The 26,734-nt window shown below is 41.4% G+C and overlaps 2 protein-coding genes and 1 pseudogene across 2 annotated transcripts in view; 2 read left to right on the top strand and 1 right to left on the bottom strand.

Moving 5' to 3' along the window:
* jing (AE binding protein 2 jing) overlaps positions 1-26,734 on the bottom strand; it is a 137,939-nt gene that overhangs the window by 10,612 nt on the left and 100,593 nt on the right. The window lies entirely within an intron of this gene.
* On the top strand, positions 10,336-11,074 carry LOC108018088 (uncharacterized). The gene is made up of 3 exons (XM_017085489.4): positions 10,336-10,442; positions 10,496-10,684; positions 10,746-11,074. The coding sequence occupies exons 1-3, from the start codon at positions 10,391-10,393 to the stop codon at positions 10,976-10,978; spliced, it is 474 nt and encodes a 157-aa protein (XP_016940978.3). The 5' UTR covers positions 10,336-10,390; the 3' UTR covers positions 10,979-11,074.
* Positions 11,581-12,051, top strand: LOC118877053 (uncharacterized; annotated as a pseudogene).

The raw sequence follows: 26,734 nt of genomic DNA, 5'->3' as shown, positions 1-26,734 counted from the left end.
TTCACTTTTGTTGTTGGCACGTTAAATATTTCCTGTTTGTCGTCGTCTCTCCGCTTTGAACCCGCAAAAAGAGAGCGAGGGCGGCGGTGGCGGTGGCGGAGGTGGGCGGGGCAGAGGTCGGTGGCAGCAGTTCATGTTATGGTTATGGTCACGTACTCCTCCCATTTCCCCGCCCCCCAGAACATCCCACATAATGTGTCTGTCGCTGCGTCCGTCTCCTTGTCACTTCGCCTCATTTTACTTTCTTTTCCTTTTCGCTGGCTGCCTCGTCGAGCTTAAATGTTTATCTAATTATTTAGACGTTCTTGAAGCCCCCCTCCCCCTGCTCTTACAGGGCGTGAAAAATATTTAACTTTCCGCATAAATCCCTGCAAAATGTGTCTCCTGAATTTGTCACCAACTGCTATCCGACCCTAAAGGCGATTTCTTTTGGTCTATTCTAGCTTGTGAGTAGAAAGGATAAGGTGAGGGGTTTCAATGGTGAGTCCTTGCAGAGCATATTCAAAATACATAAGCTGGGGATCATCTTTTATATCATTTTTCATCAGATTCGCCTCTTGTTTTTGGTTTCAAGTGCAAAAATAACCAAAGAGAACTCACCCTACAAATAAGTAAAACCAAGTTCTAAAAAGTTCTTTAAAATAGGAGGTAAGATGTTTTAAGAATGGTAAAATTGGATTGGTTTTATATGATGTACCTATTGTTCCTTTTTAAGTGTTAAAATAACCAAAGAGAACTCACTCTATAAATAAGTAAAAACAAGTTCCTTAAAATAGGAGGTAAGATGTTCTAAGGATGGTAAAATTGGATTGGATTTATATGACCTTTTGTTCCTTTTTTAAGTGTTAAAATAACCAAAGAGAACTCAGTCTACAAATAACTAAGCCCAAGTTTTGAAAAGTTCTTTAAAATATGAATTAAGCTGTTTTAAGAATGGTAAAATTGGATTGGATTTATATATGAGTACATATGTATATATTTGTTATAACATCCTTTTGTAAACAATACTATTTATCAAAACAACGGAGTGTCAGAATTGGCAGGTGGGATACATTACTATATAAAACATTTTCCTGTCAGTATTTCTACAATAAAATACCATTTGTATTCAAAATAAGCAAAAACATTCAAGCTACATAAAAATGTATGGTATGGGGGTTCTGTCGAGCCTGTGAAGCGGTTGAGATATTATCCCAAAAACAGTTCTGAAGTAAATTGTGTTGACTTTGGGTAGAACGCGGAGTAAATTGAAACTTAGATTCCCAATACTTCGTTGCCTCAGACAGGTTTGTGTGTTATTTATTTCCTTTAAGAAAAAAACGGCAAACAACGTCTCAGTTTTCCACTCCAATTTCCACTTTGATCAGGTAGCGATACCAGCAATTTCGGTAATCTGCATAAATTTTACACACTTTTAGCAGCCCAATATGCCATAAATAGGAGCCCAGAAAAGGGGGCCGTAGTTCCGCTTCATAGACCCCCCCCCACACATGTCACGATATTTGTATACGCGTCAATTTTGATTTATGTGTGGCATAATTCCAGGCGTTATAAACTGTTTTTGACAGCCGAGATGGGTGTGCACTAGAAGGATTGGGGATTGGGGGTGGTTGGGTGGTTGTGTGTAGGGTGTAGAACGTGTGTGTGACAACCACATGAGTTATATGGCCAGTACCTGCGTCTATTACTTAACATTTGATATGGGTTCGCTTGTTATATGCTAATTTGGCTCTTTCTGCCTAAACTATTTTACAAAGCGCCCGCCGTTCTTCATTAGTGCTGATAAATGGAATTACAATTTATTTAATTAATACATGGGACGTCCACTATCGAATAGTTAGAATTCCTAACATAACAAGCTGGACAATCTGTTGTATTGAACAAACCCTTATCAATCGGTATTGACATGCAAAGTGACAAACAATCACAGAAACATTAAGGAGAAAGATGGCTAAAGTGCAAAATCTATGCAGCAACTTGTAATTCTGGAAAAGCACAATGGCATTGAGATGTAATGCAAGTGGTTGTGGTTAAATAATTGTTGATAATAAGAACCATTAAAACGACAAGCATTTTGGGATTTCAATTATATCTTTAATTAAGGCATTTCATCAATTATCTCGAATTGAGCTTTAATCCTTTTAAAAATCCATGTTAAGCGAATACCTTAATCACTGAAGCGTAAATGTAGGTATTAAGTTATTTGTAAAATGCATTTATCTGAAAGCCGGTTTAATGACTCACCTTTCAGCTATAGATTTTCTAAGGATAGGCAAAGGAAACGGCTAACTTGGCCTTTTGTTTATCCTTAACAGAAACACAAACTCCTGGCTATATATATTTGTCGAAAACACACAACGTACTATTCAGACTCCACTTGCACCGTGTGTTGAGTTGAGTAAACAGAATATACATAGGTCTTCCGGGAGAGTGCATACAACTTATGTAGTTGCATGTACACACAATCCCACATACGTATTCAGCCATATGAATATCCTGCCTGACTGGACCCCCCTCATGGCACCCCAATTATAACGCGCTAAACAATAAAGAAAATAATAATAAAACGCCAGTGCACACACATGTTTGCCCGTACGTACTAGGATGTAGGATGTAGGATGTGTGTGCCTGTGTTTGTCCCGAGCAACCCTCGCTAATGAAGCTGCAGCTCAGCTCTGTTTGCACACGCAATTTGGCTTTGCCTGTACCGCCATCTTCCCCGCCTTTCCCTTCTAGAGAACCAAAGACCCGGGTTTTCGTAGCAGGACCTGAACCCAGACCTGGAACTGGATCTGCTGCCGAGGTGTGGCCGAGATTGAAACAGGGCCCAGGGATTATCAACAGCAGCAATAGACAGGCTCGACTGAACTGATCAACAAACAAAGCAAAAAGACCAGGCTAGCCGAATAATTGATACTCTGGTGATTTACCCCAAAGGGTTTCTATCAAAAAGTACCCAGGAACCCTCAACAATACGCAGCAAAGCAAATGACTACTGTGTCCGCTCGTAAATTAAAAGTTGTTGGCTCGTATGCGAATTCGAACTCAAACTCAAACCACCATCTGCCACAATAAAAAATCGCCTGTACAGATCTGTTGGGGGTTTCCATTTTTAGGCGGAAAAAACAAAATACTAATCGGTTCAGTTTGTTATAAAAAAAGAACAACAATATTTGCTGAATTTATTTAGGTAAAGAAATTCCCAACAAAACTTTAAATTGAAAGATTCCGAAGTCTAGCGGTCCAAAAAATGTTAGTGCTAAGCTCTTTAATCCTTGTTTAATTTGTCATTTCAAATGTTACACTTGAATATGATTGGCCCCTTGTGGTTTTATTTCCTTAAAAGATATTATAAATATAACCATCTCATTTCAATATTCTTTAGATCGTTTAACCACAGATCCCAAAAGTTTTCTAAGGCCAATATAAATTGTATCCAAACTTTAATTGAATTTTAAATCAAGAACAAGCCATGACATGATCTGATAAGATCTACTTTCAGATCAAAAGGTTACCATATGATCTCCTAAAAAACATTTCAAAGATACAAAAATATGTAAGTATATGGGTTCCGTATTTAAAGAAGTGTGAAAGTTTGACAAATGCATTAGGATGGGTTGCAATGAAAGCCCCTTCGATTAGTCTCTAGCTTATCGATAACCCATGCAATCGCCTGGCTGCATCCGATACAGCAAATGTCGCTTTAGCTGGCCAAACACTTGACGCAACTTTGTGGGATAGATGTAACTGGTGTTTGTTGTTGCCTTTCCATCGGCATAATGTCAATTTGGAATATATTCCATTAACTACTCGGGAAATCCTCCAGAGTTGCATACAAACATACACATACAGACGTACATACATATATCTGAAAGCCGCGGGCCATCATGTGCGAGAGGGAGAAAGGGGGAGGGGATAGAGAAAGAGAGTGAGAAAGAGAGGCCGCTTTGTTTGGCGGGAACAAATAGAAGTACAACTACACCAAATCACAGCTGCGGGCAGCGCTGCCGACGTCGACAGCGGCGTCAACATAAAAACGCGCCGCCCGCTGGCATCACCACCCCTCTCTCTCTCTGACCCCCACCCACCCCCTCTCCCACACGCTGCTGTAACATTTGTTTTGACATTGTTGGTAGTTCTTCGCCATCAGCTGTCTCGCTCGCTCTGTCAATCTGTCCAGCAATCAATTTTTTTTTGTTTTTTCTCGCGCAAGTGTGTGTGTGCTCAGTGTTTGATAGTGTTTGTGTTTGCCCTTGCACTCGCTGCGCTTTTTACCAATCTCATTCGAGTGTAAAGTTTGAAATTAGTTTGGAAGTGTCGAAAAAGGCGCTCACTCAGCGGCACTTATCGTGAATTCTTGGGGTTCGGGGTTTCGGGATTGGAGTAGGGAATACATTTGTATGTATATTTCATTATGTACTATAAAAGTTCTTAAGTTCTTTAAAATAATCGCTTCATAGGTGGAAAATCATCAAAAAGATTTGAGTACAAAAAAAATTTGAGTAGAAATCAAACATTTTTGATATAAATACATACATATTACATATCTTTTTTAACCCGAGTGGGGGGATCTATTCCCCGTATACCCCCGGGGGTATGCCTTAAAAGCACTACTTAACAAACGTTTTTTTCCAATCCTATCTCTAAGAAATAAGTATAAAAGTTAAAGTTAGGATCTCGATAAGTAAAAAATCTAGATAATAGGTGTAAAAGAACCAACGCTGTTAGATAGGCTACATTTTTATAGGCTTTTATGTTAAATATTTTTTTTTCACTTATATCCGAGTGAAGAAGGTGAACTAAGCCTGCAAAACTTCCAAAAGTTATGGTAAATCCAGCTTGTAGGATTTAATGATTCACTGAATTTCGGCATGTTAAGGAGAGAGTTTAACAGTCGTAAAACTATAAGTTAACTGCCTCCATTTAGAGAAAGACGTGTAGAAACTTTCAAGAATTATTTTTCCCTGCTCTAAGACTTTGCCAAGAAGCGGGTAATGACTTGAGAAGAAGTAAACTTATGTTTAAGTAACCATTTCTCAAGACCCCCAATTGCGACCACTATAAGTCATTCCATGAATTGCAAATTTCTCCCCCTGGAAAACCCAACTCCAATCCTACCTTTCTCCAGCTGAATTATATCGAACTATTGGTAGATGGGTTTTTTGTGGCCACCTGTGTCGGAATCGTTTTTGCATAGCGACCTACCTTTAATTGTCCTGCGCTCCTTAGAATAGCGGCCCGATTTTCCCCACATTTAACCTTCACTCGTATTGCTTTTCTGTGAAGCCGTTTGCTTGTGGGCAAGTACGCCTTGGGGCGCAATAAAATGTTTAATAAATTGCAAAAGTGCCCAGAAAGTGGCAAAAGGAAGCGGAAGTTGGCAAGGGGCAGGGCTAAGAAGGAGGAGGAGCGGGGAACATACAGATGGAGCTGGTCAGGCGAAGCAAGTCAATGACACATCCCAGATACAAACATATTCTAATGAAGCTCAAGTGGAAAAGCCCAACTGCGGCTCACAAACACACACGTTTTTTGGCCCACAGATGGTGGCCAAAAGCCAGGGGCGTGGGCGTGGAAGTGGGCGTGGCACTGGCACTGCCATCAGCTAGATGTTTGGCTTTCTGGGCACGTAAAATGTATTGAATAATTACATTGGGCCGCCTAACGGCATACGAAATGAGCAAAAATCCAAACTCAAATTCGAACTCAAACCGATGTCAAAGTCGAGGTCGCGACAAGTAGCGGTCCGGACATTGGCCACGCCCCCCGGTGACCCCCCGCCCAGCGCCCATTGCCCATTGCCCACCTGCCTGGCGAACCTATCCTGCCATCCTGCTGTCGACTAATGAGCGCCACAGGAATTGGAAAATTTCGAAGCGCAGCAGGAAATCAACTTTTTTGGGTGACTAAACCGCTCCGAGGGGGAACGAACGATAAAGATTGATGATGAATCCACAGAAATGCATTTCGCCCGGCAATTGTTTTTCATTTTTCGTTTTTCGATTTTCGTCGGAACTCAAAATGGGATGCAGGCCGATGGCCTTTAAGTAGTGCTAAAGTATCAATCAAAATGCGTGCGCCGCTCGCAACAATCATGGAATTACATTGAATTTCTCGACTGCCCAGTCAAGGTGAAAAAGAAGCCCCAACTTGAAACCCGAATCCGAATCCCAAGTCTGGCACTGAATATGCCTCAAGAGGCATCCATAGAATGAGCCGAGAAATCGGTTACCAAATCAGAGAAAACAAAGCGGGAACACAAAAGATGATTTATCATTACAAGAGGGGGGCAGAGCGAAAGAACTGCTGGACTTACAAATTGGATTGCCAGAGGGGATCGGAAAAATTAGCTACGCAGGGCAAAGTCAAGAGAGTCATGTAGGAATGTTATAACCGAGTACTCCGATTTACAATATGAGAACTCCTTAAAAATTGGTCTACTTTTTACAAGGACATGATCAAGAACCAATTATTCTTGAATAGGATTGCTCAAAATAATTTAAGAAAGTATGGTAGCACAATTTTAAATAAACTAACTACAACGATTTTTTAAGGGGGGTACCATATCTATTTACTTTTATTTAAAGCTAATGGTTTTATTGGTCTAACTTTTAAAAAGACATGTTTAAGACTCAATTCTTCTTGAATAGAATTGCTCAAAATAATTCAAGAACAAAAAATGGTACCAGCAACCCAAATTTATATAAACTAACCACAAAGTTTTCTTTTAATAGGGATTTATTATTTATTTACTTTTATTTAAATTGAATCCCTCAAGAAATAAAAGCTAATGGAATTATTGATCTAACTTTTAAAAGGACATGTTTAAAACTCAATTCTTCTTGAACAGAATTGCTCAAAATAATTCAAGAACACAAAATGGTAGCAGCAACCCAAATTTATATAAACTAACCACAAAGATTTCTTTATTTATTTATTTACTTTTATTTAGACCAAATTCCTCAGGATTAAATTTCATTGAAAACTATTTAGTGCACAAAAAGCCAACATTTTTACTAAATCAACAAATAATACTTACGCCGTGTTATCCAAAGAGGCAGAAAATAATTATCTTTGCTTAGCCTAAGCCCCTTGGAAATACCAACAAAATTCCTGACTGAAGCGGCATTTCGGTCGGACACAATGTCAATATTTAAGTTTTAATTTATTTAAAATCAATTTACGCAAAATCTTAGCTAAATTCTTTTGCAGCCGAGTTCACAGGAGTAGGCGAAGTTGGAGTCCTGTTTCCGGACGAAATGAAAGAGAGCCTGCGAAGCACTGAAAAATCCTGCATAATTTAATTGTCCTGTTGCTGGTTTTAGCCAGTTTGCCTCCGTCTCTATCTCTGCCAAAGGCTCCCTCCCACTCACTCATTCTGTCTGTCTCTGTCTACCTGCTCTTATTTGTTGCCTTATTGCTTGTGAAAATATTTGAGCTGAGCTCTTCCCCACTCAGAAAAACTATTTGCAGTGGTTAATTTTAAGATGATTCTTAAAGGATAACCTTATGTTTTAAATTGTCTGTTGGTTTAAAAACCATAAAACGAATACAAATAATGTTTTTCTCATAGTCACTAGTCATTCTCTTTAATTAATATACAAAGTGAATACTTTTTTTTTAACCCTAACTACATTTTCTTAATTGTTACTAGTAAATTACGTACGATTTTAAACACTAGAAATAATCCATCTTTCAAAAAATTTAAACAAATTGTTCATGATATGAGCAGATTATTAACGAAATTCGAGAACGGATTGTTCTTGAATCACATTGTTCTTCAATTTTTCTGGTCGTTTCGTTTTGATATTTATGCATGTCAAAGGGGAATCGTTAGAAAACCAGTCCCTGACAATTCATTAACGCTCTCTCAAAAAATTTTAACAAATTGTTCATGATATGAGCAGATTATTAACGAAATTTGAGAACGGATTGTTCTTGAATTTTTCAGGTCTTTTTGTTTTGACAATTATGCATGCCATAGGCGGATTTGTCTGTTTTCAAGAACTTTGTTTCATAATACCTGGGGAGATTCTTCCTAAAAGTAATTTCCTATAGTAAGGGTACCAAAACATATTGAGCTTTCTTCACCATTGTATTTTAAATTGAATGCTATTCAAAATTGTTAATTGTGGACAATATTCGGATTGCACTTTTCTCTGAGTGGGATTGCGTATTCCGTGTGTTTAGCTTGCTGCTGGCACCTTGCAACGTGTACCAGCGTGCAACATGCCACACACTGCCAGTGTCTTTAATCCAGATGCGAGTGCGGCTAAATGTAGGCCCAGAAGGCAGCCGACAGGTGCTCCGGATCGAGTCTGAGCCGGGTTTTCGGGGGTTTGCGGTTCAGGGCCATATCCACACACAATTACTGTGTTTACTTCTAGTTTTATTGGCCCAGCCCCCGCTTCTCTTGGGTTAATTAAAGCTGGCCGGGAAGTTGAGAGGAGCGTCGAGTCTTTGGGTGTTCGGAGTACATAAGTGGGTGTGTGCCCCTCGAGTTTGGGATTAGTTGGTGGGGCCTGAAAATCCTAAACAGTTTTATTGGGACTTTATGCGCATTCCGCATTTTATTCGAGTGGTGACCCCGACCTGCTGCGCTGGCAGACAATTCCATTAACATTAAATGTTAAAGATGCCACAACTCTTGTTCTTCGAATCAGTAAATGGAACCAGTCGAAGATCAGAGCTGGCGATGGGTCCCAGCTGATAAATTCAATAAATGCCCCGGGAACCCAGAAAAAAATAGGAGAGTTGGGTAGGCAATGGCAACTGAAATTCAATACCATTTTGGGGGATGACGACGTCGACGACGATGATGTGTGTGCCCAATTGTGATAGTTATTTCTGTTGCTGTTCCTATTATTGATGTTGCCTGGTGTCATTGTTGCTGTTGCAGTCATGCGGGGTTTCCCCTCAGGCTAACAAATGATTTTGATTTCAATTTTTTCCCTTTGTTTGCCACAAACTATAGCTCAAATAAAGTATTTGACGAAAGAGAGAGAGGGGGGAAACCTTTGCGCTACAATTTTCCATTAATACCACAGTATGTAGGCAGAGTTGTGGGCAGCGTTGAGAAGCTGGTGTTCTACCAACGAAAGTTAATAAATTCAAAACTCCATTTTGCCATATTATGTTTCCTAAAGGAGCAGGAGCACAGGACGATAAAGAAGTAGAAAAAACGGTCACCCAGCCTCTCGACTTCCCGGCTACACTGAAGAAGTCACCAGAATTTGCATATGAATGCCTGGAAAGGAACCAAAGTGAGCTGGGGGATCGGATGCAGCACACAGCTCCAAGGAGCACTCACACATGACGTGTGGCCATAGACACCATTCACCCACCGATGGATGACTCACTTGCACCCGAGCACTTGTCCTCGTCGGGCATTTTCAATTGCCGGTGAAGTATTAATGGCAGCATTTGAATAACAATGCGGACGACGAGGCAGTCTGCAGATTCTGCAATTCAAATCCGAACGATTGCCATGTCACCGAAGACCCAATATCTCCTACCAGCAGGAGTGCCACCACAAGTGCTGCAATTAGATCAAATTCGGGGCTAATTTGAGCTGCATATGCGGACTGACACGTCCATTGTCCCCGTTGAGATACTTAGGGTACTCTATTCTCTAGTTAAATTCATTACCCCGAAATCTTCTTGAAAATTAGTTGAAAAGAGCATCAGACGAAAACAAAAGCCATTGTTTAAATAAGGGTTCTTAATTCTTTTCTAGGAACCTTTAAAAATAATGTAAGGTCTACTAAGATTTTTTTAAAATTTATTTTCAATAATTGGTACACCTTTTGTTGATAAAGGTTTATTTTTAGGGTCTTCTAAAAATAAAAATCATAAAAAATGGGTTGCCTAGATTGGGAAACGTGGAAAAAAGGTTCCATCCGGAAAACACCAATGTAGGAGAACATTACAGAGATTTCCAAAATGTATTTTCGGTATCCATAGCTTTGCAAAGTAAAATGTGAATCGTTATTAATGTAGCCTCTTGGCTTCCTCGAGCTTCTTTATACCGAATACTGCTCTTCAGAGGCGATTTCCAGGAACCTTCGACCGATGCCAGCCCACGTAGCATAATGAGCACAGAATTCAGGGGAATTTCGCCATCTGAGGAAGAATTCATTAAAGACAAGCTGAATCAGTTTGTGGCTGCCTCTGAAATATGCAAACGTCATTCACATGCCGTTAATTATGTACGTGGGTTTCGATTGATCACTGCATTTTCAAAGGAATAAAGGTACATATGTGCCCGTTTAAGTTTAAATATATGTATACTGTTCGACTAGGATACTGGGTTTAATTCAATAACTTTCCCAAGACTTTCTTTATTTGACACTTACACAAAAATACAAATTGAGTGTTTGTTTATATTGATATGTCATTTGGCGCAATAAATTTATTAGTTATTTTCCTACTTTCTGTGCCAGGTAAGTGAGCTCTATTTTATTTGGAGTGTATTATCTCAGACACCATCCATCAGGTATTCTTGGTCAGTGCATCGAGTGTAAGGCTCGCGGGCAGTTCCACTGCCAGACCAACTATACGGGCTACTACTGCGCTCCAGGCGCTTACATCAATGAAAATGAGATTTCAAAGGATAAATGCCAAACGAAGAGCAGGACTTACGACAGTCCCTTCTCTCCATGCACCCCCTATCCATTCGAAATAAGTTCGGTATTCGGTGCTTCAACTGAAAGAACTGAAGAACTTTTAATAATTCTCTCCCGCAGCTTACATCGAGACGTTTTGCTGTCTTTATTCACCCTCCCTTGGCTGCCAGTTGGCTCTGAATCCAGGTATCTTCAGTAAGGAGAAGCTACCTGTCAGCAGATGCGAGGATTGCATGGGGCACTGCCAATGCTTGAACAAGGGTGCACCTTTTTTTCAGCCCTGGATAGTGGTTTTCCTTTTGGGCATTTCCACCTTGCTAACCCAGTCGATATACTTAATAACCTTGGACTGAAAGAGGTGCAAAACTTATTGAAGCATTGACAGTAGTTCGATGTGGGTGATTATACTCAATTCCAATCGGTGGAACTGAACTATGGAAAGAACAAATTAAATTATGATCACCTTTAAATGTTCACATATAAAATACTGCCATAATCATCTTAGTTTTCAAATTGAATAGTGTAAAATATATATAATAAATGCTATTTTTCCTTTGAAAATATATATAAAAGTGATTTTCAATTTCCCTTCCTTTGAAAGTAACTACAAAGTTAATATTGATTCGAAATCTCATTAAATCGAATACAATATCATCCTATCAATATATATCAGTGTATAAATATCATGTTTTGGCCTAAGGAGTAGACTCTTATTTGTAAACAACTAAATAAATGAAAAGACCTAAGCTAGCTAATAAAAACTACAAATGGCTGAAAAGTAAGATGGATGTCCTTCGGTCAATAAATGTACTTCAGCGATTGAACCATTTGACCATCCAATGGCAGCTCTCAACTCGGGAAAATGCCCAGCGACCAGGGTCGGCTGGCGGTACGTGACTGGGACCATTATTGTTTGCTTATCTACACCTAATTGCTTCTGGCTACACTTAATAATATGGCACAGGCATAGCCACAACGTCATCGTCATCGTCGTCGTCGTCGTCGTCGTCATGGGGAAGTCATCTCCACCCCCTTGGAAAAGTAGGTGGAGGTCTTGCTTGTTTGTTCGGTTTCCCACTTTGCGTTGGTCTACTCGCCGTTTCTCTGGCGTTTTCATTCAGCCCGAGATTTGTTGCACCATAAAAAGGGCTTCTCGAGATTCTCTCCATCCCCCCCCCCCCACACTTCGAACCAGCTCCCCAGGTTATTGTGTTCCATCAGTGGGACTTGAAATTCGGAGTCCGGGGTTCGGTGTTCGGGGTCCCTGGCTATTTGTTTGTCCGCCGTCCGTTGTGCTGTCTTCTGGTTGTTTCTTCCTCGCTCTTCTCGTTCTTTTCGCTTTTTCAATTTGGTGGGATGAAAAATTTCATTGGAATTGGTTTTTATTGTGGGGCCCCCCCTTCTGATGGATTTCTTTTTTCGGTAGGTACAAATTGTGTGACGCTAATGGAGCATGCGGGCGGGCGAGGGTCTTCGATTTTCGGACGAAAGACGAAAGATGTTGGACATCAGACAGCGACATGGCTCATTAGCTAAGAGATTAAAGTTGTTACAATCACATTAAACTATTGAAATACTATCAATTGGTTGAGCCCCATGAGGCTATAGCTTCTAAGACTAAGATTGTGATACTAATAGTAATAATGTTGAAATACAATTGGTTTAAAACCATTTTTGGTGCATCTGTCAGAAAAACTTCCAGTTTCTCGGTTTCATAAATTGTTTCTAAATTTTCCATTCCATTTCCCCCCTTGTCATTTCCATCCATTTCCATGCCATCTATCTTGAGTGCTAATTGTTACGAGTTTCCAACCCCCTAAGTAAAGAGAGGGGTGTGAATAGGGGATGCTTTCAGTGGCTGTCCACACAGTTTGTCCAACTCAAGAGGAGCAGATGGGGAAGCTGGGAAAAGCAGTGGAAAATTCCTTGTTCTCCGGTTTCCCTTCATCTCACTGCCTTTTCTCAATTCTCCCCCACATTTTCCGTGTGTCGATGCATTCGTCGCAATGTGACAATTGCTAATTTAGCTGTGGGATCCGCCCTGCCCCCAACTGCAATTTGGGGGCGTGGTCCAGGAAGTGCGTGACTCGACTGACTTGCAGTCCATGGGAATACCAATTGAAATGGGGGCGGGGAACGATGGGGGATGGGCGGCTGGTCTATGAACAATAATCAGGCTAATAAACATTTCATTCACAGGCCTCATTGAGCGGAGCCAATAATAACAACAACACGATGGCTGTCTGCATATGCCAAAAGCTGAATAGGAGCCATGAAAACAAAGACCCCCTCCCCTACTCCGCAACATATGGGGGCAGCCAAGATGATTGCTTTCGTTTTCATCGTTTGGCTGTCATAATACGAGGGCTCCAGACATAAACCGGAAATTATTGATTTTGCTTTCTATGCTCGATAAGAAGGGGCTGTTTATCCTAATCAGAAGGGGAAAATATGGTGGAGTTCTATACTTATGAAGTTTGATATCCAGATTTCTAGTAACGACTTCACCCACCTGAAATAGAAAAGAAAATTGATAGATTAGCGGCTTGCCAAAACAGTAACTGTTATAGGAATTTCTTAAAGGTAGTTACAAAAGGTATAGTACTCCCCCTTAAATCACTTTTCCGCCGTAAACAAACCAGACATCTGTACGTTGCAATCAAAACAAGAACAATAGAACAAACTACAGTCAGTCTGCAATCCCTTGAGCTCAATTCCCACCAGCCTTCATCCCAAAAACTGGTTAATCCCACGCAAGCCCTAACGATTAACCAAGCCGAACCGAACCCGAACCAAAACCCAATTCCAAACTCCAGCCAAGCCGAACCGCAATGAAAATTGCCGCCCAAAAGAAGTTCAGATAACAACTGTAGATATCAACGTGGCACGAGCAGTGGATATAGCGACAGGAACGCCGTCATAAACGCTACCAATAACAGTAACATCCAAAGAAATAAAAACAGTAACAAAAGGGCCTACTAAATGTGGGCATCAAAGAAAAGTGTACCAATTCCAATTAGAGCAATGGAACCAGGCAGCGATAGGACATGGGTTTGTAAACCATACAGACATCATGGGTTCCGATCAAAACACAAGGCAATGGGTGCAATATACGCTCAAAGCCGCTTATGTTTTCTTATACTTGTTTAATATTTGTCAAAAGTTGATTCTCTATTACCAAATATATGATTATAAATAATGTCAGACGTTTATTTTTAAAAACAGCTTTTAAAAGTGAGAGATGACTTAAATTTGGTTTGAGTAAGTTAAATCTTTCATATGGGGATCACATTCTACAAAAGTAAAATGTATTCTAATGTTAAAACCTATAGTTTATCTTTCAGTGCGGAAAAGGAAGTAAACCCATTCCCCACGGGGAAATAAGAAGGGCAACGGGCAATGGGCAACAGGAAGGTTAAAGGGTAGGGGCTAGTCAGAAAGTCATCCCGAGGGCAGGCGGTACGATGGGAAATCCAATAGCAGACGGCCAATCCAAATAAGCATATAAATGGGATTAAGTTTACAAAGGCCAACAAACAACAACAGAGTCGAAAGGAGAGTGAAAAGAATAAGCAGGGGAAAAAGTTTACAATACCCTTTAGGAGAAAATCTCAGAGTAGAATAGAGTTCGTTGAATGCAAATTGGGAATTGTAAGCATAATTAAATTTCAAATATAAGTTCATTTGAAGAGAAAAAATTTATAATAGTTACTTTTAAGACTCCAAAATATTAAGTTATAAGTTATAACTAGAGATTCCTACAAATATGATTGGTTCAGAATATGTTGAGAGCAGGAAAACCTCTTGGAAAGGGTATCAAAAATGGCTTTATTTCAAATACAAATTAGTTTCAAACTAAAATTTTTATTGGATTTATTTTTTTAACCAAAATATAAAGTTAAACCTGGAGATTTCTAAAAATATGATTATTTTGTTTCAAAACAGGTTGAGAAACCGAAGAACCCTCTTGGATAGGGCATCAAAAATTGCATATCCAATGAGCGGAAGAGCGGAAGTGGCGAATGCAATAAAAAGGGGGCGGGAGAACCGCGCCAACTGTCAAAACTCCCACGATGTCCGAGTTTGCACTGAGCAAAAATCGCACTCACTATGAAAAGGGGAAAGTTCGGGCATGGGCGTGCAACCCCTTGAGCGGTTCAGCCGAGTCTAACCCCGTGGAACGAACGGCGGTCGATTGGTTAGCAACAATAGCAACTTCTGAAGGGTTAGCACGTGGTCCACCATCCAGCTGCACATCCACTTCCACATTCGTGGCCTGGTTCAACCAGGTCTGCTGATCCAGGTCCTGCTTGGGCACTTTGTATATTCAATTAGCGCCCGCTGCCATGTCGAACATATCCGCAAGTTGGGGCACGGCCCCTGTGGAAAGCCTGCTTTGGGTGGTTTTCTGGGGGGTGGAGCTCCTGCAACCCACTTGTTTGCATTTCTAATGCAATTTGCGGCTGCAGCGCTTTTGTTGCAGCCCTGCTGGACTGCCCAGCACCCAAATTGTGTGGCGTGTCGTGTCCATTAGCACCTCAACGCTCATAATACATATTCATTAATACCCATGAACCTCATCCTTCGCCAAACTGGCGATTCTGAACACGTGGCCACCGAGCGAGGGTTTAATTAACCTCCAAAGGGAGCCACCTTATCCGGAGTCAATCTCTTTAACTGCGGTGTAACCAGATAGACAGAACCCCAAACCCTTTCTTATCCTTCAACCAGAAACGGAAACCGTAGCTCTTTGAGTCACCGCAAAATGTTCTCATTCATTAAACTTTCGAAGGCAACGAAAGGAGTAATGCCCCAAGTCAAACTTGATTGACTATTGTAATTGTTGTTCACCCCTCAGGACCCAAAACCCCCTCCCCCCCGCAATGTTTTAGCCTACGACAATATCTGGTGGACGTGCTCCATTTTATCTTACACATTAGTTAAACCTTGCGGCAAGACCAACAACAAACAACTAACAAACAAACACAACAAAACACTTAAGCGAAACACTTTTAATTTTAACGGAACGATGAGGATGGGATAAAACTGGTTCGGGGGCTTAGAACCCCTTTTTTGTGGGTTAGTTGGGGGCGAGCTTGAAACTGATGCCCGGCACGTGGACGTGAGAAGAACATGACGCCCTCGGAGACTCAGACACAAAAGACTGACAGTCGAAAAAGCGGGGATACTACTGAGGATTCTGACTGGGTATTCCGCACTATTTAAATGCGATTTTCAAGCTGTGCTGAAAAGGGGGTAGTCGAAATTAAGATGGAGTGGCAGGGGGGGGGGGGACTGAGCACCCTGAGCCGTCGGCACGCGCACAAATTAGTGAGCAGCAGATATGAAAGACTGGGCTCGTGCCACTCACTCACTCACTCGCTTTCGACAACAACAACAATGGGGTTGCGTATAATCAAAAATTAACATAACAATACAGTGCGCTGGGCAACAACAACTACACAAAAGCCGACTGAAAGAGAGGCACTGAGTTGCCGGGGGAAGATACAAAGAAAAACAAAAAAATATACACGAATATCGAGATGGATTCACATGGGCAAGAACTTAAAGCCAAGACTTCGATATCGACTGAGCCCATAATGAAAGGGTTAGCTCAGGCTCAGGGAAGACGATTCGATCGGGGCTGGGGTCTCACCATGTCGAGGGTAAAGGGTAGAGGACGGGCAAGGAGTGCCGGAGCACCCAACCCAGGACAGACCTTTAAGCACGGCGGCCGAACCAGGAAAGCGGTCTGGCTTCATCTCCTGAGCACTACACTTAGGAAAATTGTGTTGCATTTTTAAAGCTTTCAAATGAAATGCTTCTTGGGTTTTATCAGGACCGTTAGATAATAAATTCATCTCTTTTAGTGAGTTTATAAAATAATAAATAAGATTGATTTTAGATCGTTTAGTTAAAGTTGTAGAGCGATCTAGAACACACCTGTGTGGGCTCACAAAAACAACCAGAACATTTCAGAATGAAAACAAGCCTAGATCAAATTATCTCAATTTGAGAATTTGTCTTCTCAATTATTCAAGAAGAAAATGATTCTTCTTTGCTTTTCGAGAGGGTACGATTTTTAAATGAATGTGAAAGGATATTCGATTTCTTTTCGAGAAAGATTAGTCTTTTAAAAGAGAACATCTACTCGAGAAGAAAAGTTCTTGAAATCAAGAAGAAAAAGATTTTGAGAATTATTGACTAAATCGATCGTAGTTATTTTTTTGTTGTTGTATAGACCCAAATATTTTTCTCAGTATTATGAAAACACAAAACGTAGACGGGCAGACAAACAGAGTGAGGGAGAGAGTGAGCTGGGGGGACAGAGACAGAGTAGACAGGCACGCACACAGCCGCACAATTCGATAAAGAAAATTCCCAGCGGGCACTTAATTTACTGCTTGGCGTTCCATTTCATGTCCATTTCCCAGGCGTTCCCCTCATTCGACTGTGAATACGCACTGTTGCCGCTTTTCTCCAGCTGCAGGATCTTTTTTGCTATAAATACTTTTTTGAGTGGATTATAGCACTCTGTAATATTATTAAGTTAGACAAGCATAAATAATTACCGATCAATATAATCTCACGAAAGAGTTCTTCGATTTCTATTATCAGATCAATTACTTAGCAGATAGGTACATTTCATAAAACCTATAAAATCATATAATCCTATTAACTTAAATTATAAAATTAAGTCTTATTTAAATATAGCTCCATCATTTAGTAACTAACTAAGGATAGTATTTAATAAATCTTCCAAGTCAAGGCCTCTAGAGAGCTATAACTTATTTAACACTCCTGACTTTCAATGGTCTAGGCTTAATTCGATAATGAAAAGCAACGCTGTGTTTTTCAGCACAATTTTTACATTGTATTTCGGTTAGTTCCGAAGCTCTCTGGCTATAGATCCATTTACATAAACTCGATCCTTAGCCTGGCTTCGTGTTTCATGGTTGCAAACTGATTTTTTCCGGAAACTGACTTTTCGTCCTTCCACTTACTCCACCTCCTCCTGTTCCTCCCTCTCACCCCCTGCCGCCCTCCTGACCTCACCGATTTCCTTGCCACACGTGCCGCACACCCCGCAACTGAAAAGCCAACGAGGCCAGCGTAATCATAATAATGAGAGCGAGTAAGAGCGCGCATTATGATAATAATAGTGTGCCAAATGCCTGGCCCTTGGGTTTTTTCAGGGTTGCTAGGCTGCCGCCACCAAGGGTTGCCGCGCGTCCTCAACTTCAGACTCAAGTTGAGAGTATGTTTTGCTTAGTTTTTAAAAATATTTGAGTTATTTGAGGAATGCATTTGGTTGGGTTCGGTTTTAATCATTTGTTGTTTTTGTCGATGGATGCTTAGAGCTGCTTAATGTGGCACAACAAAGGAAGGGTTCCTGACACGAAATGGCAGTGATCTATTCGCGGAGTGTGTGCGGAATGTTGAGTGCCTCGCGAACAGGGTGGAACGAATACTGGGAAGAGGGACCGTGGAATCAAGGATGAGAACCAATGTGGGTACAGCTGGGATCATATATTATTATTAAGGACTCCTAAATTCTTGTGTTTTTTAGTTAGGGGTATGGGTTCAAAACAAGCCTTGAGTTCGGAAACTATATAGTTCGTATCATAACATACAAATATTTTGATCAGTCTTAAACACATATATATACTTTTTGTTAAATCGTTGAATAGTATAGTTGTATATTGCCCTAAAAATCTTTGGTGCTACAATCCTGTCCTCTAACGTATATATGTTGAAAGGAGTTTTGAACTTTTTGTAAAGCTGAAGTCCGTATGAAACTGAATACCAGAGACCCTTGTCGAAGAACCCATTTGTGCTCGAGTGAGACAGCTGTTATATAAGAAAGATATCACTGTAATCTGCACCATCCCTATTCAAATTCACTGCCAGAGTTTTCTGGTATTTTAAAGCTAGAATAACCAAAGTGATTTGTTCGAGGAGTCCCCTTCAAGAGCTTAGGCATGTGGCAGCCTAATCCTATTTCAGCCTACCCCACCTTCCACTCAACCGATTCCCTCCACTCTTTGAACTTCACTTCCACATCACCGACGCTCGAATAGATGATGAGGAGCAAGAAGCCGCTCCTGTTCGCATTCATTCATCTCACTCGAGACAAAATCAAAATTCAACTAATTTGCATTTTCGATTTGCATATTTACACAGAATCCAGCCTATCGTCGGGTGCAGTCCAACCATCTACCCATCTAACCATGAACCATTCACCAAACTCCATGCAAATGCTCTGTCATTGAAATTAAATTGATTGCAAATACTGAAGATTGACTTGAAGTGGGGATAGCCGACAAAGATGCGGATGCAGGCTGGCTCCATGTTGATTTTTGATAACTTTCCGGGACTGATTTCCAGCTGCCCCCCCCAGGTGAAGTCAAAGTCAGGGCCTGTAATTGCAGTTTGTGTGCCGAAGGGTTGATCGGGTTGAAATTGTGCCAAATGCCATTAATGAAAATCACAAACACAGTCCCTCTAAAGCCCAATCCGAACCCTTAACCCCCGGCACATGGCACGAAAACGCCACCCTAATTTGAAATTAAGCAGCCTGCGTGTGGATGGGGTTAAAGGGTGTGCAAAATGCATTATACAAGATGCGTTAATGGAAAGCCAAACGCAGGAAGAGTGTGGGGGATCGACCTATCCCTCTTCAACCAGGAAGTCCTTCGAGCAGGGACAAAGTTAAACAGAAGAATCATTTCAAGTCCTAGAACTGGAGAGCGGAAAGTTGGGCGGTCAGGTCACTTGGACTATTTAATAAACTTTATTTGACTGTCGCTCGAGAAAACTTACTCGGAACTTTCGGAAATTGGCACAGCCCAAATCAGTTGCGAAACAAGTTGATTGAACAATTTATCAAGCGCCCAGCGAGCAGAAGGCAAACATCTGAAGGACAGGGTGGTGGTAGGGTTCCAAATTGAATGGGATTGGGCTTGGGACTGGGACTGGGAGAGGGTGCTCATGTCATGAGCCGGCAAAAGAAATGACAGCACGCGTCGGAAGAAGGGGCTTACAGGAGACCCAACCCCTGGCCCATCGGTGTTTACTTAGCCAGGATTTGAGCCTGCCACCCCAGCAGGGCTGCTGCTTAAATTTATCTAAACAAATTGGAAAATTTTATAAAAATTGGTTTATGATGCTGACATTTGTACGGCATCCGGAAGCGGGCAGAAGGATGTTGTCAGAGAAACCCATCGAAAGCCAGGAAAAGTGCAGCGAAGCGTTCAGGGAGTGGGGTTTTGAGCCACCCAGGTGTCAAGGGGTTTGCTCTGAACCTGTATCTGTATCTGTTTCGGAGACACTCTCCGAAAACCCAACAAGTGCCAGGTGAGGGCTGAATCTGAATCTCCCGATGGCGCCATCAATAACAGACTGACAGCGACATTGGCAAGTGGATGAGTGAAACAAATCAATAAGCCCGGCCTGGAGATGGAGTCAAGTGTCGAAGGGAATCGAATGGGTATCACAAATCTGGTTGAATGATTTAAAGTGTTGGCCCCCATAAGCCATAAAGGATATTAATGCCACTTTTACTTCCAGCTAAACTTAATTTCGCAATATAAATCCCATCTAAACGCTTTAAATTACGCCAGCCGAAGGCGAGTGGCAAGTCATTAAATTGATAAATATCCAAAACTTTGCTCATAATCGCTGGCGAAATAGGTTTGTCTTAAAGGAAGTAGCTCTGTGGATGGTTGGAGGAGGCAGAAGGTTTAACCCCACGGCAATATGGTAACTGTAGAGTTAAAACATTTATCAAGGACCAACAGAAAAACCCTCTGATGTCTAGCCGCGTCTGGAATTGTTTGTTCTAACAATTTGCGGGTGTCCAGCCGCAGGAGGCGGTTCTGGGTCTACAGCCGGATGGTGATCCATTTAAATTCCGCACATAAATTAACGCACTGCCTTCGATGCATACATATATCTCACATGTGTCAGCAGGCAGTCAACTATGGCCACCAACTCCTCCGACTCCATCTGCAACTTCAACTCAACTCCTGGTGGTGCCGTCTTTCATCCTGTTTTTGTGGTCCAGCCGTAGACCAGGTCGTCCTGCATCCGTTTACCGCCTCATTGGGCGGATCGTTTGGTTGACTGACTGGACGACATATTGATGTATTGACCATCCGAATTGAATGACTGTCTCCTGGCCAAATCATGTCAGCGCCCAAATGTTACTAATATCGAGATCCCAACCCTGACAAACACCTTTGCCCAGCCTCTTTTCATTACTTTAAATGCTTTACACGTACAACATTTAGGTTTCGGCGGAAACAGAGGGTGCTGCCTCATGTCTTTTTTTCTTTCTTGGCAGGGGTGCGAGGGCAGCTACAAACGTTCCATTCATGCAGCCGACGCACGGCAAACGCATTTTGCACGCAATTCAATCTATTTCCCTTTGTCAGTCGCAATCTTTTTGTCACGGGCTGCGAGTGCGACTGATGAGAATGGATGATGTCGCCGAAGTTGCCGGCTCTTTTTTACGGACTCTGTAGATGGGAAATGAGGCAAATGCATAAAGGGGGATGGAATGGGAGTCCACCTCACTATTTGCTGATTACAATAGTGCCACATATTGCTTTTATGGCTCACTGTGGAGGAAACTGCGACACGTGTAGATGGATAATAATCAGCATAACAGGCTTCCCCTCGCTCTGAATAATACATTTCGTAGAGGCAAAGCGAATTATAAATTAAAGAATATCTTGTTAGAATCAGTCAGGACAACTTTAAACGGTTAGGATCATATAAAGTTACTTTCCCATTTCTTTGATTAACCTAATCCAAATTTACTATACAAATTCAAAAGGTTTTGTTAAGGTATAGACCGTTATTTATCCAGGTTGCCATGACTTTTTAAATAAACCAAGAATTTAAAGACGAAACTCTATGTACCATTGTTTTATTGCCCTTAATGATATCCTTCTACTAAGATATTTTTACTTTTTGAGTATTCGTTTCAGACATTTTAAATGTACCAAGATATTAAAGTCGAAACTCTATGTACCATTTGTGAATTGCTACTATGATATCCTTACTTTTTGAGAACTCTCATCAGACATTCAATCTTACGCAGAAATTACTCCACTTAAGGTTCCATTTCAGAGACTTTTGCACCCCCGACTCCAATTTAATTCCCCCCTTTGCTGACATCGCAAAAGTTCCTCCACATACATTGCTTTTCCCCTTTACGCCACTCACCACAAAACATTCTCAACTCTCTCCTAACGAAATTAAAGTCTTTCAATCAGAATGTTTCCATGTGTGTTGCATGCCACTTAAAGTCGAACAAGACTTTGGGGGTAAAACTATAAAAAAGTGTTACACGGACAATTAAGTTTTTATGAAGCATTTCCGCTAGGTGGCGCTTGTGAGCAGGCGAGTAAGCAACGAGCACGAAAACAAGTGTACATACAGAAAAAACACACATATGTGGAGAAATGCTTTGACTTTCTTATAGAGGCAAAGGAAAATGAAAGGGTCAAAGGGGAAAAGCCACCAAGTACAGGGAAATGTTTGTGTGTGTGGCCCCTTTTTGTTGGCTATTTGTATTTAAATACATTTTAATTAGTATTTATTGTTTTTACAGACTTCATGGCGCCGTGGACTTGGCCCTGCCCCCAAAAAGGGACAAAAGGCTTACACGACCCCGTCCAGCACTTAGCACTTGCCAAATTAGACATGCAACAATAATGACAGCGGCAACAAGGGGTTAAGTTAATCAAAGGGCACAGGCACACACGCAGGGACCCCAACGACCCCACCCCCCGAAAAGTGATCCACTACCCGAGGAAATCCCAATCAGAGCTGCTTCTTTTCTGGCCTCTCCTTCGGCGGAGCAATTAACTACGCTTTGATTAACACTCCACACATCCGCACGCTGCTGGCGGCCGTTGACAAGGACGACGACAGCTCCACCACCCACCACCCACCGACCCATCAGCCAGGCCAAAACAACACCCCCCCCCCACAGCAGACGCCTCCTAGCCGCTGTCTGTTAACTAACAGCTGTCAATTACACCCGCGCCAGCTTAGACGCTGTTAAGGCAGTCCTTTGACAGTCCTTTGCCTCGTCGGGCCTTCCGGATTCGGTCGTCGGGAGCCCCAGTCGTAGTCCGACTCGGGCTCCGACGACTCCAAGTCGCGACGTACACTGCGAATAAAGTATCCGGTTTAAAACAAACTGAGAATTAGTAAGGAGCTCGAAACGCTTCCATCATGAAGAAGAGAATAATATTTTAAATTGGTGGAAGAAATCTTTCTTGACTTAGGTCACTCCATTCGTCTCAGAAGTGCTCAAAAGTATACCACTGCAGAGGTATAATGCTTTAGTCAGAAGTTAACAACCAACCCCACAAAGCATATATATTCTTCATCAGCTTCACAAGACACAAGACAAGTCGATCTAGCCGTGTTCGTCTGTCCGTCCGTCCGTCTGTCCGTCCGTCTGTCCGTCCGTCTGTCCGTCCGTCTGTCCGTCCGTCTGTCCGTCCGTCTGTCCGTCCGTCTGTCCGTCCGTCTGTCCGTTTCTACGAAAACTAGTCTCTCAGTTTTAAAGCTATCGGGATGAAACCTTCCCAAAAGTATTGTTTCTATTGGAGGTAGTAATAAGTCAGAACGAGTAGGATCGGACAACGATGTCCCATAGCTCCCATAGGAACAATAAAAAAAAGTGTTTTTTAAAAATATAAAAATTGTGTTTCTTGACATGTTAACTTCCACTCTTAGGAATATCAATCCTTTAATACTTCAGAATTTCGAATAAAATTAAAAAACAAATCGGACGACTTTATCGTACAGCTAAAATAGGAGCGATCGGATCGGATATCAAAATAATACAAAAACCGTTATATTTCGGTTTTGGTAAACATAGTGTTCAAAAATTCTTAAGCTTTAATAGCGTTTGAAACAAAAAACTAGCTTTAACCTATAATTTTTTTAAAATAAAATCTATCCAAGAAGAAATACACAGCAATCTAAAAAAATAACTTGATAATAGGGTTAAGTGCTGTATGAATATTAAAAGATATGTTTCTTTAAACAAAGGTTTTAAATAAAAAAGGTTTTAGAAAAAACCTTGTTTTTTCTGAGCAATGGTATTTTACGGTGTAATCGTCGCCTGGTGGTAATTAAAGTGCACTTCGTGTTTCTGGATTAGTTCGTGCGCCATCGACTGGCACTTTATTAGGCCCCGCCTGCCCCGTCGCCCTCCTCTAATTCCGACTACTTTCCCCGCTGACTTCCGTTGGCGCTTAGCGGATGTGTCGCTTTGGGTTGTACTGTAATAAGTTATGACACTTTTTGCGCCCACTGTGCGTGGGCCCAGGGTGTAAATTTATATGAGAGAGTGAATTGCTGTGTGCTCGATGGTAAGAGCCACCCCTTTTGTGTTTTGGCCACAAGAAGTTCATTGAAGCGCATAATCGCATGTTAAATGTGTTGTAATTAAAATATTAATTTCTTCGTTCTTGGGCCTTTCTCGCCAGCCGGTAGTTGATTCCCCTTCGATTCCCTGTCCCTGTCCCCGTCACCATCAATCCCATCAACGTCGTAATCAGCTTCATGGAAACCATAATCATTCACAATATCGTCGTCGTCACCGTCTGCTGCCTTGTGGTTTTTCGGCTGTTCTGTAATTATAGTTTTCTGCACTTCTTCTGCCGTATATGAAACGTGTGGAGGAAGAGATATACAGAACTTTTTGTGGGAAAACTCAAGGAAAATATGGAAAAAATATGGAGAGAAAAGAAAGTTGGGTAAACATACTGTTGAAAACTTTTTATAAATCCTTGTTGGGGTTCTCATAACGCAGGTTCTGCGTTATTATTTGGTTTATCATATCAGTTGCTCGGGAATACATTTTTTGAAATCCATACTGATGGTAAGATTAAAGCTGTAAGTAACTGTGCTTGGGTCAAAAGAGATTTTAGGAAATGAATATCTAGGGTCAGACCCCAATCAACATTGAATTCCCATCAGAGCCGCGTTCAATTTGTTTGCCCTTTTCCATTATAAAATTTAGTTGGAATTTCAGTAATGGAATTAAAAACTCACTTAACTTGACTGTTTGCATTAGATCCATTACGCAACCCGTGAAGAGGACAAGCGCAGACACCCTAAAAAATACATATTACTTAGTCAGTGCCCTGAATTTTCCATTGGCCGTTCAACCACCCAATCTTCGGCTGGCAAACTGCGGTGTTGTAATCGGATATAATTCCTTCTCTCCAGAGAGCAGGCAGCCCGGGGGCCAAAGCTCTGGGTAAAAAATATAAACGTACGAGGAGGGCTAAAGACAAAGGCCTCTGGTCCAGGACACACATGGTTCGGTTCCTGCTCCTGGCCCTGGCAACTAAGCCATCAGACATGGGCTTTCACATTTGATTTAAAAAAAAAAGAAAATTAAATGAAAAATATTCAGTATACGAAAACGAAAATTTCTGGGCCCCAAGTGACACTCGCAGTGGGCTGATAGAAAAGGCGGAAGTGGTTGGGTGTTATAAACAAAAAATTAAGCGCATACGTGAGCTGCATGCGATGTGGGATCCGGTCCCTCCGACCCTCATCCTTTCTGTTTGCTGTCTGGTCTTTGCTGGTCTGGCTTTTTTTGCTCATTATGTGCGATATAGAAAAAAGGAAAAGCCAAGAAAAACGTTCCGAGATATGGCTACAAACTACCCTCGTGCAAGCGATTGTATATGTGTTATTGTTATTAAACGAATCCCCGGATCGAATTTAGCCCGGGGAACGGTCCGTCTGGTTTTGGGTCGCCAACCGTGCGTTGCCGGCTTTTTGTAATCGAGACTGACCGCAATTGTACTGCATACCTGTCCCATTTGCCCGTTAAAAGTCCGCAGACACTAGTCCTCATTAGCGTATGCCATCTAGATAAAGAGTTATGCCAGAGGACCGGTTGTCAGTTCCAAGTGTCAATAGATAGGACCTGACACCTCAATACACGTTTCCTCACCTATGTATACAAGGAATATGTCTGCACACAGAAAAATTAGAAACCAAAAAAAAAGCCTAGATCAAATGATCTCCATTTGAGAATTCATCTTCTTACTTATTCAAGAAGATTTTTTCTTGAAATTAAGACAAAAGTGCTCTGTAAATTTTTTTTTTCAAGAAGAAACGATATAGAGGCAAAGAAAAATGCAGTCTCGATTTTGTTTTTAAGACTAAAACATCCTAGGAAGCCGATGAAGTCTTCTCGGTTCTCGAATTTGACAATTTGAGATAGAATTGATCTTGGCTCACCTTTGAGACCGTTTTTTGAGAACGATTTCTTCCTGAGTGTACTACCCCCACATTTGTAACTTTATTTTCCTAATTGTCCTGAGTGAGGAGTGGCAAAAAAATAGCATTTCAATTCCATTTCTGGTGTTTTCATTGGCCTCTGGCAGTTGCCGGGACAACCCCCTCGAGCTAAAACAGACCCAAAAAGATAGCTAAATCTATTTTGCCGGCTTATTCACTCGCGAGGTTGTGCCAACTAACAAATGGCTTTCATTTCACTTGACGACTTGCGGCAGATAAGCTGCCGACCTCTTGTTCCGCCCAGATCAAATGGAAATACTATATTGGTAGACCTGGCTTCGATTTCGCTGCACGTGACCAAATCATTCCCCTCTCTCGGTGTAATTTTCCGACCAGCACTTCACATGTCCTGGAAAAGCCTCTTGATCCAACCCTGCGGCTGGTATTCTGACAATTTTGGCTGACGCTTCCTTGCCTGACTGGCAATTACAATTTCGTGCTAGGGCTTCGGGCTCGAGCTCCTCACCTTTATCAAAATCATTTGCCCTGCTTTATAGGCATGTCCTATACTCTTTGCACGTGTATGTATAAATTATGTTAATGGCAATTTGTCGCTATTTTGGCCATTGCCTTGTTAAATGTCGGAGTCTTGCCAACAAAAATATATGACCTGATATTTGGGGTAATGAATATAAATGTCTTTATAAGGTTGTATGTGATTTCTTGTGGAGAAGACAAGTTGCCATGGTTTATATGCCAGCCATTCGGTAACTGTCAATAAATACTCTACTTCTTTTGGGTTTATTTTGTTTGGATTA

Source organism: Drosophila suzukii, chromosome 2R (genome assembly GCF_043229965.1).
Source record: "Drosophila suzukii chromosome 2R, CBGP_Dsuzu_IsoJpt1.0, whole genome shotgun sequence".
In the NCBI taxonomy this organism is placed as follows: domain Eukaryota; kingdom Metazoa; phylum Arthropoda; class Insecta; order Diptera; family Drosophilidae; genus Drosophila; species Drosophila suzukii.
This window is presented reverse-complemented; position numbering and strand designations above follow the sequence as displayed.